The 15442-nt window shown below is 46.8% G+C and overlaps 1 protein-coding gene across 1 annotated transcript in view; it reads left to right on the forward strand.

Annotated features, from left to right (window-relative positions):
- Positions 1 to 5073: 5073 nt before the first annotated feature.
- Positions 5074 to 15442, forward strand: part of pcdh12 (protocadherin 12) — a 28763-nt gene continuing 18394 nt past the window's right edge. Inside the window, exons 1-2 of the mRNA XM_068043051.1 lie at positions 5074 to 5423; positions 13111 to 14627. Coding sequence (XP_067899152.1) covers positions 5195 to 5423; positions 13111 to 14627 — 1746 coding nt within the window. The 5' untranslated portion in view covers positions 5074 to 5194. The remainder of the gene's footprint in view (positions 5424 to 13110; positions 14628 to 15442) is intronic.

The raw sequence follows: 15442 nt of genomic DNA on the forward strand, positions 1-15442 counted from the left end.
CCCTTTGGCCCACCGAGTCTGTGCTGACCATCAACCACCCATTTATACTAATCCCATATTCCTACCACATCCCCACCTGTCCCTATATTCCCCTACCACCTACCTACACTAGGGGCGATTTACAAAGGCCAATTTACCTACCAACCTTTGGCTGTGGGAGGAAACCGGAGCACCCGGCGAAAACCCACGTGGTCACAGGGAGAACTTGCAAACTCCGCACAGGCAGTACACAGAATTGAACCTGGGTTGCTGGAGCTGTGAGGCTGCGGTGCTAACCACTGCACCATTGTGCTGCAGTCAATGGGTGGGAATGGCTTTGATGACCATGCTGATAAGGCCATTGTAGGTAATTCGATCACTTTGAGCAAGACATTGCTCTGGCTGAGTTTCTCTTAGTCTTTTGTCTCCGGTCCAATCTCCTGGTATTTCAAATGTAAATTGCAGTGGCCATCTAGGTTGCTCGTTTATTTAAAAAGTTAACTTGTAGGATTATTCCACATAAGGTCTAATGTAAGTTTCTAACTGATGAAATTAATATGTCCCATTTGGCATAAAGGATTTTCCTGATAGTGTCTTTCTAATATACAGAACTATTTAAAATACTAGCGTGTCTTGAGCACTGGTTGGTATTCTGCTACTTGGAGTGTGAGACAGATCCCAAGGATATGCCTGAGTGTATGTATGTGTCTGTGCATTTAGTAAGGACATAGTTGTGTACTGGTTATGTTATGGTCAAGCCAACTGAGAAGATGAGTTCAGATTCCACCAAGGTAGTTTCAGAAATTCAGCAAAAGTGACCATGAAGTTGTCAGATTGTTGTAAAATCCCAACTGGTTTTCCACTGTCTCTTTAGGGAAAGAGACCAACTGTCCTTACCAAGTCTGGGTCTATTTGTGACTCCTAGTCCCACTTAGCTGCCCTCTTAAAAAGCTAATACTGCAATGGTTCAAGAAGGCAGCTCACCACTGCTTTCTCAATCAGCAACTAAGGATGGGCAATAAATGCCAGCTTTGCGAGCGATGTCCACCTCATGATGTATGTGTGTCTGTGTGTGACCTGCTAACATTCATTGTCCCAATTCACCCAGGTAGAATAGCTATTCAAAGATGAGCAGCTGGGAATGAATGAAAAAATGCATACTGTTACAGGTGAAAAAATATCTGACAAGGAGTGATTCTGCAGAGGGGAGTGCATCGTGGGCAATCATTAGATTTAGAGATACAGCGCTGAAACAGGCCCTTCGGCCCACCGAGTCTGTGCCAACCATTAACCACCCATTTATACTAATCCTACACTAATCCCATATTCCTACCACATCCTCACCTGTCCCTATATTCCCCTACCACCTACCTATACTAGGGACAACTTATAATGGCCAATTTACCTGGCCAACCTGCAAGTCTTTTGGCTGTGGGAGGAAACCGGAGCACCCGGAGGAAACCCACGCAGACACAGGGAGAACTTGCAAACTCCACACAGGCAGTACCCAGAATTGAACCCGGGTCGCTGGAGCTGTGAGGCTGCGGTGCTAACCACTGCACCACTGTGCCACCCTTGTATTCCTGTGATTCATTGCTAGATGGCAGAGTCACTCCAGGAGAGAGAAAGAGCCAAAACCAGGATGATGGGCCAAATGGCCCCATAAATTTCTATGAACCTGAAATATTGCAGTCCTGCCAGGGGCTATCAGATTTGGGAAAGACTTGCCGTTCTATAGCATCTTGCAGGATGTCCCAAAGTGCTTTGCAGCCAATAAAGTGCAGTCACTGCAGTAATGTAGGAAACATAGCAGCCAATTTGTACAAAGCAAGTTCCTACAAACAGCAATTGATCAGATAATCTGTTTTAGTGATCAATATTGGCCGGGACAATGGGGAGAACACTCCTGCTCTTCTTTGAAATAGTGGCCGTCGGGTCTTTTACATTGATCTGAAATGGCAGGCTGTTCAATGTTTCATCTGAAACTCGGCATCTCCAACACTGCAGCACTCCCTCAGTACTGCACTGCAGTATCAGCCTGGATTACATGCGCAAGTCTCTAGAAGTGAGACTTCTATCTCAGAGGCAACAGTGCTACCCACTGAGCCAAGGCTGATACCTGATCAGTGTCATTAAAAGTAATTAATCACTGAGGAGTCACTCTTTCTACAATAGCTCCATTCAGGCATGCTCTGCTCCACAAATCGACACGCCACACTCCGTCCCCTCAAAACCACTTAATTGGCAGACTGCCCGTGTAGAGAATCTGACCAGGTTGCTTTGTTATGTCTCTGACTTTGAGTCATTAACTCTTTCTAATAGTTCTAGAGGAAATATAACAATGTACACATTGTGTTTCCCAAACAGCTTCCAGCTCTAAAAACAAACCATCTGTCAGAGTTAGAAATAAACTGATCATTGATTCTGCAATTGGAGAGATTATATTACAACATATCACCAAAGGGGAACTGCAGCAAATAATAGATCCCAAGGTAGAAGTTTTTTTTAAATTAGAAAAAGATTTTTGTCAATTAAATAAAGACTTGCATTTATATAGTGCCTTTCAAATCCTCAGGATGTCCCAAAGTGCTACAACAACATCTTGCATTTATATAGCAATTTTATCATAGTAAAACATCCCAAGAAGGGTGATCAGAGTTTCACATTGAGTCACATAAGGAAATATTAGGACAGGTGACCAAAAGCTTGGTCAAAGTGGTAGGCTTTAAGGAGTGTCTTAAAGGAGGAGAGAGGCGGAAAGGTTTAGGGAGAGTGCTCCAACTTAGGATCTAGGCAGCTGAAGGCAGTGCCACCAATTGCGAATCAATTAAAATCGAGGATGCACAAGGGGCCAGAACTGGAGGAGTGCAGATATCTCAGGGAGGTTGTCAGGCTGGAGGAGATTACAGAGATAGGGAGGGGAGAGGCCATGGAGGGATTTGAAAACAAGGATGAGAATTTTAAAATCAAACTGTTGCTGGACTGGGAGCCAGTGTAGATCAGCGAGGATAGGGGGTGATGGGTGAATGGGACTTGGTGTGAATTAGTAGACAGGCAGCAGAGTTTTGGATGAGCTCAAGTTTAGGGAAGGTGAAAGATGGGAGGCTGGCCAGGAGAGAATTGAAATACTTTAGTGGTAAGAAAGACATGGATGAGGGTTTCAGCAGCAGATGAGCTGAGGCGGGAGGGGAGTTGGGCAATATTATGGAGGTGGAATTAGATGCTTTTAGTGATGGAACAGGTATGTGATTGGAGGCCCATCTGTGATGGAATATAGGTATAATAGTCTTAATTAAGTAGAATTTGGAAATAATTAGTGTATTGTGCCATTTAGAGTTAGGGATTGAATGGATGGTCAGTTTTTAGAACTCACTGAGATTCCCCTTTAAGAAGGTAGAGTTAAAGAATTTCAAAGTTCCTGTTATGAACCAGAATCAAGTTGGGAAATCCATTTGTGTCTCTGTTGTCAGGGGCTTGGAAGATAAATACACATATTGAAATATCCTGTCAGTAAGAGGTAGCAATTGGTTTGTGCAGACAGGTCGGCTCTGGAGGTTGCTTTGGGGTGCCATGGAAAGGGCAATTATATATAATGAAACAATAAATGGAATGAACTCACAGGGAAGAGAGGTTAAGTAAACACAATTATAACCATTTTGACCAGATAAATGCTCACAACTTCAAAAGCAAAGGAAGTTCAGTAAAACATTGTGGAGATGACAATTAAAGATATGGATTTTAAAAGGAAGACAGGAAGGTCACATCTAAATGCTAAAAGTCAGATGACACTTCAGAAATAAACATGAGAGGGTTTTGAATCAACGTTTAGAAGCCTTGAATCCTCAAACAATTCTTCCCAACTAAGGGGAATTTAAGGTAAAAAGTTTACTTTAAATTTTGATGGACATTCTAAGATATTTTGCTGTAAAATTAGCAAGGTTAAACTTTTGGATTCTGTTAGAAATAAGATTATGTGTTACATCTTTTAGTAATATTTGATATTGTGATATACTTATCCACTTAGAAGTGTATTGCATGTTAAATTATTTAATAAATTTATAAAAGTTAATAAATCATCTCCTGTAGCATTCTGTATACAACTACAAAGAACCCCCTCTCTATGTCTCTTTAAGTGGAGAGATACATATTGAAGAGCGTTCCCAGACGCTTATATTATCTGGGATATTTATGACTTAGCCATAATTATTAAAAATAGGCTATCTGAAAGATGGTAATATTCTCTATTATTTTCTTTCTTTGAGGGAAATCTAGTACAACTCTTTGGACCCAAATAAGTGTCTATGAGAATTTGTCTGGTTTGCTGTTGATTCAAGGGGATTCAACTCCTGATTTGGTTTAGTCCCTATAAGGGGTTAAAGTCATAAATCACTTCACATCTTGGGGTCATGTGAGGTTGTGAACGGTCTGCCAGGGAGAGGGCTATAATCTATGACCATCATTGAAGTACTTTTGAAGTGTTGTCATGTCAGAAAGTCAGCAGTTCATTTGCACACAGCAAGCTCCCACAAATAGCAATGAGATAAGTGAGCAGATTATCTGTTTTTAGGTGCTGTTTAGGAATAAATATTAGCCAGGACACCGGGGAGGAAGTCATGAATCTCACAGTTGTTGCTCGACGTGTGGTTGAGGCAGAGAAATTGCGTGGGATTCAGGGAACAGAAGGATTCAGGCATGGAATGGCAGTGACCATGAGGGTCAAAATGCGCTTTCAACCCCTCAAAAAGAATGCCAGGTGACAAAAACTGAACAGAGGGTCCTGCAACCTGGAAACATGGACCCATCCCTTTCAATCCTCCCGGGACCGGGACCAGGACCAGGACCAGGACCGCTCTCAGCTCTTGTTTCGGATTCCCAGCACCTATATGGTTAACTAGAGGATTCCTTCAGCTCCACACAGCCCCGCCCCTGCCTTTTAAAACCCGCCCCTCCTAGAAGCTCCGCCCCCACACCAGCAGCTTCTTGATTGGATGAAAGTTCTATGGTCTCCCTTCGGGACGGGCGCTGATTGGTCAGGGCGCCAGGGCTGTAACAAAAAAAGTTTGGAACTAAGTTTGAGCAGAGGCGGCGCCAGGAGGCGGGAAACAGGCGGAGGCGGAGGCGGAGGGACCGGGGCATCGGTTCCTCCCTCCAATGGGTCAGGGTGTCCAGTCCCAGTTCGGTCCGGGGACAGAAGCCCAGCTCCGGGACCTCCGCCATGGGACAGGCGATGCTACTCTTCTGCTGCCTTGTAACCACCGCTTGCCCTCAGGATGTGCCGGCGGCGAGGCTCAGTTACCGGCAGGAGGAGGATGAGGTCCGGCCACTGCCCGAGGTTCCACTGCCCGGGAGCGAAGCCCGGGAGCCCGCGGAGAGAAGGCGCCGAGAGCGGGAGCCCGGAGCCGGGGAGGATGGCGGACCCGCTCACTGCCGCCTCCGACATACAGGTGACAGACTGGGTGGTACTGAGGCCAACGGGCGGGGGTGGGAGGGTCTGGGGTCACTCTGAATTTAGTTGCGGAATCAAGCCTTTAAATCAGGGACCGGATCATTTGTCAGAGTCGTCACCGCCCTCCCCCTCCCCTCTTTCCCCCCCCCCCCCCCCCCCCGCCCGGTCGAACCCCCTCCATCGCAATCCCACCCCCTCCCCGTCCCACCGATTCCAGCCTCCGACCCACTCGCCCCCCACCAACCCCTCCCCAATCGAACACCCCTCCATCCCACCGACTCCACCAACCCCTCTCTTTCCCCCCCCACCCCCCTGTTCTCACTCACTCACTCTCAAACCCCCCCCCCCCCCCCCCCCGTCTCACCCATTTCCACTCTGGTGTCTCCCAATTCTCTTTCCTCCTCCCCCCCCCCCCCACCCCCCTTTTGTGGTCTCACCCACTCTTGCCCCCCCCCCCCCGCCCCCCCAATCCCAGTCATTCCCCTCACCCCCATCCCACCGACTTCCCTCCACCCACTGCCTCCCCCCCCCAACTCGGTTACCGATAAACACTGGTACAGGTTGGATGAGAGTAGGTGGCTGCGAGATGGAGACTGTAGGGACGGGGCCGACTGCGAGCAGGAGGGTGATTTATCTGTCAGGAACTGAGCTGGGGCATGGGGGAGAGAGTACAGAGGAGCAGAAGGTTGATGGAGAGATTGGTGGGATGAGAAATGATATAACGAGTGATAGAAACATAGAAAATGGGAGCAGGAGTAGGTCATTCAGCCCTTCGAGCCTGCTCCGCCATTCATTATGATCATGGCTGATCATCCAACTCAGTAACCTGTTCCCGCTTTCCCCCCATACCCTTTTGATCCCTTTAGACCCAAGAGCTATATCTAACTCCTTGAAAACATACAATGTTTTGGCCTCAACTGCTTTCTGTGGTAGCGAATTCCACAGACTCACCACTCGCTCGGTGAAGAAATTTCTCCTCCTCTCAGTCCTGAAAGGTTTACCCCGTATCCTTAGACTATGACCCCTGGTTCTGGACTCCCCCACCATCGGGAACATCCTTCATGCATCTACCCTGTCAAGTCCTGTTAGAATTTTATAGGTTTCTGAGATCCCCCCCTTCACTCAACTGAACTCCAGCGAATATAATCCTAACCGACTCAAACTCTCCTCTTGTGTCAGTCCCACCATCCCAGGAATCAGTCTGGTAAACCTTTGCTGCACTCCCTCTACAGCAAGAACATCCTTCCTCAGATAAGGAGACCAAAATTGCACAGAATATTCCAGGTGTGGTCTCCCCAAGGCCCTGTATAATTGCAGCAAGACGCCTCTTCTCCTGTACTCTAATCCTCTCACTATGAAGGCCAACATACCATTTGCCTTTTTTACCGCCTGTTGCACCTGCATGCTTACCTTCAGCGACTGGTGTACGAGAACACCCAGGTCTCGCATATTCTCCTCTCTGTTTATAGCCGTTCAGATAATAATCTGCCTTCCTGTTTTTGCTATCCGTGTATAACCTCACATTTATCCACATTATACTGCATCTGCCATGCATTAGCCCACTCACTCAACTTGTCCAAATCACCCTGAAGCCTTTCTGCATCCTCCTCACAACTCACCCTCCCACCCTGCAAATTAAATCATGAATGTATATTGTGAATAGCTGGGGTCCTAGCACTGAACCCTGTGGTACCCCACTGGCTCTCCCTCATCAACTCTACTAGTTACATCCTCGAAGAATTCTCGTAGATTTGTCAAGCATGATGTCCCTTTCATAAATCCATGCTGACTCTGCCCGATTCTACCACTGTTCTCGAAGTGTTCTGCTATAAAATCTTTGATAATGGACTCTAGAATTTTCCCCACTACTGACGTCAGGCTGACTGGTCTATAATTCCCTGTTTTCTCTCTAACTCCCTTTTTAAATAGTGGGGTTACATTAGCTACCCTCCAATCTGTAGGAACTGTTCCAGAGTCTATCGAATCTTGGAAGATGAGCACCAATGCATCCGCTATTTTTAGAGCCACTTCCTTAAGTACTCTGGGATGTAGATTATTAGGCCCTGGGGATTTATTGGCCTTCAATCCCATCAATTTCCCCAACACCATTCTCTATAAATGGTCTGGGAGTGGGTCACACAAATCTGTATTGTACGCAAAGAAAGCCAGGCATTTCCTGCCGATTTCAAGGTGACTTCCCGATAATGGGAAATGCCCTCATTGACCTCAGCATGTGCTTATTTACAGCAGTAGGATCTTGCAGCCTTGCCCAAGGGTTGCATCATCCAACCTATTGGCATATCTGAGGCTGTATCTACTTGACTGAACTTGCATGTCTCAAAGGGATGAAATTTCAACATTAACAGGGGACGTAAAACGGACAGGAGCGTGTCCCCCACTGGTTGTACCAATCCCACCTGTTATCTCAACCACTCCCACCCTCTTTTGCCCCCCCCCCTCCCTGGTTTCCTGACTTTCCATTAACAACCCTGTCACAGGGACCTAGGAATTCATAGATTCTTTCAGCACAGAAGGCCATTAGGCCCATCTTGCCTGCTGTGCTGGCTCTTTTAAAGAGCTAGTTCACTTGCAAGAGGAAATGCCATTACTGTTAAAGTAGGAAAATTCAAGAAATGGTGTGTGCATCAAGACTGCATGTGTAGGACGAGTTAATCTTACTGTTGTTTCCTGAAGGCAAGACATGGAGAAATTTCAAATTAATTTTAGGAAACATATTTTAGCAGATAATTAATTTGTGTTGAAATCTATACATCAGGCAAAAGATTTTCTACATCTGCATTATGTCATTAAACCACATTATAAACTGCATCTTCAATATGGAGCTAACTGCTACTGAATTGAAACATTGGGTATTGGGCGACTAACTTCCAACTAAAATGTTATTGCATCTATCTTCCAAGTAACTAATATTTAATTGGAATTAATTTAAAGGAAGTGACTTTGGCTGAAGAATAAACAGAAACTTTAAGATTTGCTCCTGTGCGGAAGTTGTCAATAACTTGCATAATTTAATTTAACCGACTAGGACATCTGGGAGTAATTTTGAAATGATTGTGTGGGAAAAGAGCTCCCATGTGTTGTACTAGTTCTGTGCAAATCCTGTTTGTGTTTGTGACTTTGCCTTGTTGAGTAAGAAATCAGGCCACCTTCCATAAACCTGAGATCATCTAAGGCATGGGAGAGGGCGCAGAGGAGATTTACCAAGGGTGAGGGAATTAAATTATGTGGAGGGATTGGAAAAGCTGGGGTAGTTTTCCTTCAAGCAGAGAAAGTTAGGGGGAACTCTAATAGTGGCACTCAAAATCATGGAGGGTTTTGACAGCGTAAATAAGGAGAAACTGTTTCCAGTGGCAGGAAATGGTTACCTCTCGGTAACCAGAGGGAATGGATTTTGACAAAAGAATCAGACGCAACATAAGGAAACCTCTCTGAACGCAGCAATTTGTTGTAATCTGGAATGTGCTGCGTGAAAGAATGGTGGAAGGTGATTCAGTTGTAAATTTCGAAGGTGAATTGGATAAATACTTGAAGGGGACAGATGTGCTGGGCAATGAGGAAATAGGAGAGTGGGACCAATTGAACAGCTCTTTCAAAGAGCTAGTACTAGCACGATGGGCTGAATGACCGCTACCTGTTCTGTGCGATTCCTGATCTGCATGGGCTGGTATCACACCAGGCAGGAATATGTCACTGGAGAGATTTCAACAAGATTTGGGATCTTGCCAACAAGGTTCAGAAATCCCATTTGCCTCTATATTTAGATCCTTAACTCCATATCCTGAAGGTATGTGACGTTTCTGATGCTGACGTACTTTAGGATTTCCTGCCTTTTCTTGCAGGCTGTGACTGCCAGGAAAGTGTTATCAACTTTCTGGCTTCTTGACCATCCCTGATTTTAATCGCTCCACCATTGGCAGCCATACCTTCAGCTGCCTGGGCTGTAAACTCTGGAATCCCCTCTCTGCTTCTCTCTCCTCCTTTTAAGGCGCTCTTCAAATTTACTTTATTTTCCAAGCTTTTGATCATCTGTTCCAACATCTCCTTATGTAGCTCGGTGTCAATTATTTTATTTTATTCATGGGATGTGGGTGTCACTGGCTAGGCCAGTATTTATTGCCCATCCCTAATTACCCTTAAGGTGGTGGTGAGCTGCCTTCTTAAACTGTTGCAGTCCGTGAGGTAGCTACACCCACAGTGCTGTTGGGGAGGGAGTTCCAGGATTTTGAGCCAGTGACCATGAAGGAATGGCGATATAGTTCTAAGTCAGGCTGGTGTGTGACTTAGAGGAGAACTAGCAGGTGGTGGTGTTCCCATGTATCTGCTGCCTGGGTGGTAGAGGTCATGGGTTTGGAAGATTCTGTCGAAGGAGGCTTGCTGAGTTGCTGCAGTGCATTTTGTAGATGGTACACACTGCTGCCACTGTGCAATGGTGGTGGAGGGAGTGAATATTTGTAGGTGGGGTGCCAATCAAGTGGGCTGCTTTGTCCTGGATGGTGTCGAGTTTCTTGAGTGTTGTTGGAGCTGCACTCGTCCAGGCAAGTGGAGAGTATTCCATCACACTCCTGACTTGTGCCTTGCAGATGGTGGTCAGGCTTAGGGGAGTCAGGAGGTGGGTTACTCGCTGCAGAATTCCCAGCCTATGACCTGCTCTGGTAGCAACAGTATTTATCTGGCTGGTCCAGTTCAGTTTCTGGTCTGTGGTAACCCCCCAGAATGTTGTTGGTGGGGGATATGCTGTTGAATGTCAAGGGGAGATGGTTAGATTCTCTCTTGTTGGAGATGGTCATTGCCTGGCACTTGTTTACTGCACATGTTACTTGCCACTTATCAGTGTTGAGTGTTGTCTGAGTGTTGTCTGACTTTTGCTACATGTGGGCACAGACTGCTTCACTATCTGAGGAGCTGCAAATGGTGCTGAACACTGTGCACTCCATCAGTGAACATCCTCACTTCTGACCTTCCGTTGGAGGAAAGGCCATTGATAAAGCAGCTGAAGATGGTTGGGCCTAGGACGGCACCCTGAATGATGACCTTTGAAGTGCCTTGGGATGTTTTATTACATTAAAGGTGCTAAAGAAATGCACATTGTTGTTGAAGTAATTCTGTACTTTAGCAAAAATGTAAATCGTGTTTTTTTTTTTTAAAAAGTGCTTCTCTTGGTAAAATCTGCATTGGCAACCTGCCCTGAAGTTTAAGGAGCATCTTAAAGGAGGAGAGAGAGGTTTAGAGAGGAAATTCTTGACAGCTGAAGGCACGGTTGCTAATGGTGGGTGATTAAAATCAGGGATGTGCACTAAAGGCCTGCTCGGGTCTGCAAAACAAAAAACCTGACCTGAGCCCGACTCGGCCCAAATCCTTCCATTTTCTTTTCCGTGCCAGACCCGACCATTAGTTAACTTGCCTTCCGTTTTTCATTGTCTTGTTGATCTGCACAATCTTAAAATAACTAACAAAACCACATTTTCTAGTCCAAAAATTAAATTAACAGAGAAACCACTTACCTGTGATAGAGGGTGTCCGACCCGAGCCCGAATGCCGGACCTGGAAGTGCGACACGACCCGAACCTGACAGGTCGCCTGGTCCCGTCTTGGAGAGATCTTGGAGGGTTGTAGGGCTGGAAGTGGTTATGGAGGTGGGGAGGGTTGAGGCTGTGGAGAGATTTAAAAACCGGATGAGCATTTCAAAATTGAGACGTTGCCTGACTGGGAGCCAGTGTAGGACAGCGAGCACAGGGGTGATGGGTTCATGGGACATTGTGAGTTAGGATATGGGGCAGCAGAGGTTTGCACGAGAGTAGAAGGTATGAGGTTAGCAGGAGAGCATTGAAATAGGACTGTGGTTCCTTAGCGATTGGGACCCGTGGTAGGGGGCGGAAGACAATTTCCCTTGCGTTTGGGGCCTTGGGAAGAGTGTGGTGGCCAGGTTTGCTCAGTCAAGTGAGGATGGAATGGTTTTTTGGTGCATGGTTGTGGAAGGTCCCTTTGGGTTGAGGTAGGCATAACAAAAGGTCTTTTCTTTGTCCCTGGTCCAATTTCAGCCAATGCTGTTGTCCAACCCTGAACCTTCTTAACCATCGTGTCTTCGTACCCGACCCTAACCACTATTCCTAGTATCCATCTTCTCTCCCTGTTACAACTCCACAATGCTATCAAGATGGTTACCTGGTCCAAGTAGGGTTGCCTGCTCTGGTTGTACATATTCCTGGAGGTCTTATCCAGGTTGACATTCCATTGGAGTACTGTGGGAGTGCTGCACTGTTGGTCATCTTTCAGATGCAATGTTAAATTGAGGCCCTGTCTGTCCTCGCAGTTGGACATGAAAGATTCCATGGCACTATTTTTGAAGAAAAGCTGAGTTTCCCCGTATCCTGGCCAATATTTATTTCAAATAGTATCACAAAGATAGATTATCTAGTCATTATCACTGTTCCAAGTTTTCATTTCCCCTCCGTGTGGCTGCAAGTTTTAAGGATCTGGCTGTGTGCATATTGGCTATCTCGTTACTTACATTAAAATAGCGACTACACTTCATTGGTTGTAAAGTGCTTTGAAATGTCCTGAGGTTGGTGGGTGAGAGGTGCTATAGAAATGCAAATCTTAACCGTCGCTACTCGAAGGAAAACCTTAAGAGGAGATTTGATAAAGGTGTTCAAAATCATGAATCGTTTTGATCAAGTAAGTAAGGAGAAACTGTTTCCAGTCGTAGAGGGTCAGTAACCGGAGGACACAGATTTAAGGTAATTGGCAAAAGAGAACTAGTGGGAGATGAGAAAACATTTTTTTACGCAGCGAGTTGTTGTGATCTGGAATGCGCTGCCTGAAAGGGCGGTAGAAGCAGATTCAATAGTAACTTTCAAAAGGGAATTAGTCTTGCAAATTTCTCCAAGTATTTATCAATGAGGAAAGAGCAGGGGAGTGGGACTAATTGGATAGCTGTTTCAAAGACTGGTGCAAGCACGATGGGCCGATTTGGTTGCTTTCTGCACTGTATCAATCTATGATTCTAGAGGTACATTGTTGAGATACATATGGAGCACGATGGGAATTGAGCAGAAATAGAGAGGAGTCAGAGGAAGGACAGAGTCTTAAGCATATTGGAGAGGCAAGACTCTGCCTGAGTGTTATACAGTGACATAACTGTACTGTAAGCACTCACGTGCAAAGTTTGAAAAGTGCACGTGTCCAGCTCTGGACTTTGTGGGATCCCAGAGATATGGCGGTAAGTTATGTCTGTTAAGCTTGAGGATTTAAAAATTCTCATCCTTGTTTTCAAATCCCTCCATGGTGTCACCACACCCCATCTCTGTAATCTCTTCCAGCCCCACAACCCTTGGTGATATCTGCGCTCCTCTGATTCTGGCCTGTTGAGCATCACTAATATTAAATCGCTGCACCATTGGTGGCTGTGACATCGGCTGCTTTGACCCTAAGTTCCAGAATTCTTTCCCTAAACCTGTCCCTTTCTCTCTCTTTTTCTTCCCCCCCCCCCCCCCCCCTTAAGATGCTCCTTTTAAAACCTATCTATTTCACCTGCTCTCATATCTCCTTATGTGGCTCTGTCTCAATTTTTGTTTGATAATCGCTCCTGTGAAGCACCTCGGAAGATGCTATAGAAATACAAGTTGTTGTTGTTAACTTGAATCACATTTCATTTTATCTTCAAGTTGGAGGCGATGAAGTCACGCCATCGGTCGCTGACCCTGAGGTTGTTTTGGTGCCTGAAGGGGTTGCAGCGAATGCTGTCATTGCCCTGGTTGAGGTCTCCGAGGCTGGAACCCAGGTCAAGTGTAAGCTCGAGGCGGAGGGGAATTTTCAGCTCCTGAAAACCTACGAGAGGAATTATGTCATCGTGACCAACGCCATCCTTGATCGAGAGAAGAGGGCGGAGTACAGTCTAATGCTGGTAACTGAAGGCGACGGGACCCCAGCCTTTACCTCAAGCATCCAATTCATGGTAAAGATCACTGATGAAAACGATAATGCACCAGTCTTTGGTGAAAGTGCCTACCGAGCGTCCATAATGGAGAATGGTCCTCCAAATACCACTATCCTGACGGTGGCGGCCTCTGATAGTGACCTTGATACCAATGGCCAAGTCACTTACTCAATTCTGGACTCCTCCGTGGCGGGGACCCCTGTATCATCTTTAGTTGGCATCCATCCCACCTCGGGGGCCATTTATGCCCTGACATTGTACGATTATGAGCAACTGAGAACCATAGACTTTGTGGTTGAGGCCAAAGATGGTGGCCATCCTTCAACCAGGACCACTGTGCCTGTTAGACTGGACATTGGAGACCTGAATGACAATCGCCCTGTCTTCACCTCTCCGGCATCGCCAAGAATCACCGTGCCTATTGGTGCAGAGTTTGCAGCTGCCGCTGGTGAATGCAACTCCGGGCAGATTGGTTCACCCGATGCTAATGGGTCTCCATCGAGCCGCCACCAAAGCATCTACATGGTTGCCACGGTGAAAGCAGAGGACGCTGATTCCGGCGCAAACGGCGAGCTGCTCTACGAACTGGTGGGCGGCAATGGAGGGAACACTTTCGACATCAATGGCAGCACCGGGGAGATCCAGGCCACTGTTTGCAATCTCAGCGAGCTGTTGGCGCAAGACTGGACCATCAGAGTGCGCGTGCAGGACCGTGGGAACCCGCCCCTGTCTTCCAGTGCCACCTTCACGCTGACCTTCGTCCCTGCCTCCGACACAACTCATGCAAGTGAGAGGATCAGTGCCTCGGTTGTCACTCTGATCTCCCTCGGAGCGCTGTGCCTCGCCCTGCTGCCAATTCTGGTGTTGCTCAGGGGCCGGTGTAAGGCCGAGAAGCGGGATGCCAGAGCATACAACTGCCGCCAAGCAGAAACTGCCTACCAGCTGCACCCGAAACGGCCCCTGAGGCAGATCCAAAAGACTGACATCACCCTGCTCCATCCGGGCGGCCGCAGTAGGCAAGGGGAGCAAGCTGGACCGGCCTCTACCCCTCCGCTCTGTGCCAGGACTCCTGAGGGTGCACAGCAGATCCGGGAGGAGCAGGTGGAGGCGGAGAAGCCCTATCCCACCCTCCGAAGGGACCGAGACTCCCACCACCATCAGTTGCTGAGGGAGCTGGTTAGACTGTCCATGGCTGGTTTCTCGGAGTGCACCTTGGAGCTCACGTCCATCTCCCCACATGTCCAGGTAAGGGGGGCTCCTCCCAAACTGGCCGGCAGTCTGGGATTTGCGCTCTGTGTCTTTGATTTGCAACCATTGTGAACTTTATGAATCAGTGCTCCTGGTGCTGGGCTGTTCACAATGGGAACAAACATTCAGGAGCAGTGATATCCATCCATTCAGTTACTGGGCTGGCTCAGTGCAGGCTCTGTCTAGATATTGATGCTATTTTCGCAAAAAAAAAAAGTGCGAAGTGATTCATTTTGGTAGGAAGAACAAGGAGAGGCAATATAAAGTAAAGCAGAAAATTCTAAAGAGGATGCAGGAGCAGAGGGACCTGGGGGTGTATGTGCACAAATCACTGAAGGTGGCAGAGCAGGTTGAGCAAATGGTTAAAAAGGCATACAGGATCCTGGGCTTTATAAATAGAGGCATAGAGTACAAACGCAAGGAAGTTACGATGAACTTTTATAAAACAGTGGTTCGGCTTCAACTGGAGTATTGTGTCCAGTTCTGGGCACCACACTTTAGAAGGATGTTAGACAGGGTGCAGAAAAGATTCATGAGAATGGTTCCAGGGATGAGGAATTTCAGTTATGAAGATAGATTGGAGAAGTTGGGACTGTTTTCCTTGGAGAAGAGAAGGCTGAGAGATGATTTGATAGAGGTGTTCAAAATCATGAGGGGTCTGGACAGAGTCGATGGAGAGAAACTGTTCCCATTGGTTGAAGGATCCGGAACCAGAGGGCACTGATTTCCGGTGATTGCCAAAAGGAGCAACAGTGACATGGGGAAAAACATTTTCACGCAGCAAGTGGTTAAGATCTGGAATGCACTGCCTG

The sequence above is a fragment of the Heterodontus francisci genome, chromosome 12 (assembly GCF_036365525.1).
Source record: "Heterodontus francisci isolate sHetFra1 chromosome 12, sHetFra1.hap1, whole genome shotgun sequence".
Lineage (NCBI taxonomy): Eukaryota > Metazoa > Chordata > Chondrichthyes > Heterodontiformes > Heterodontidae > Heterodontus > Heterodontus francisci.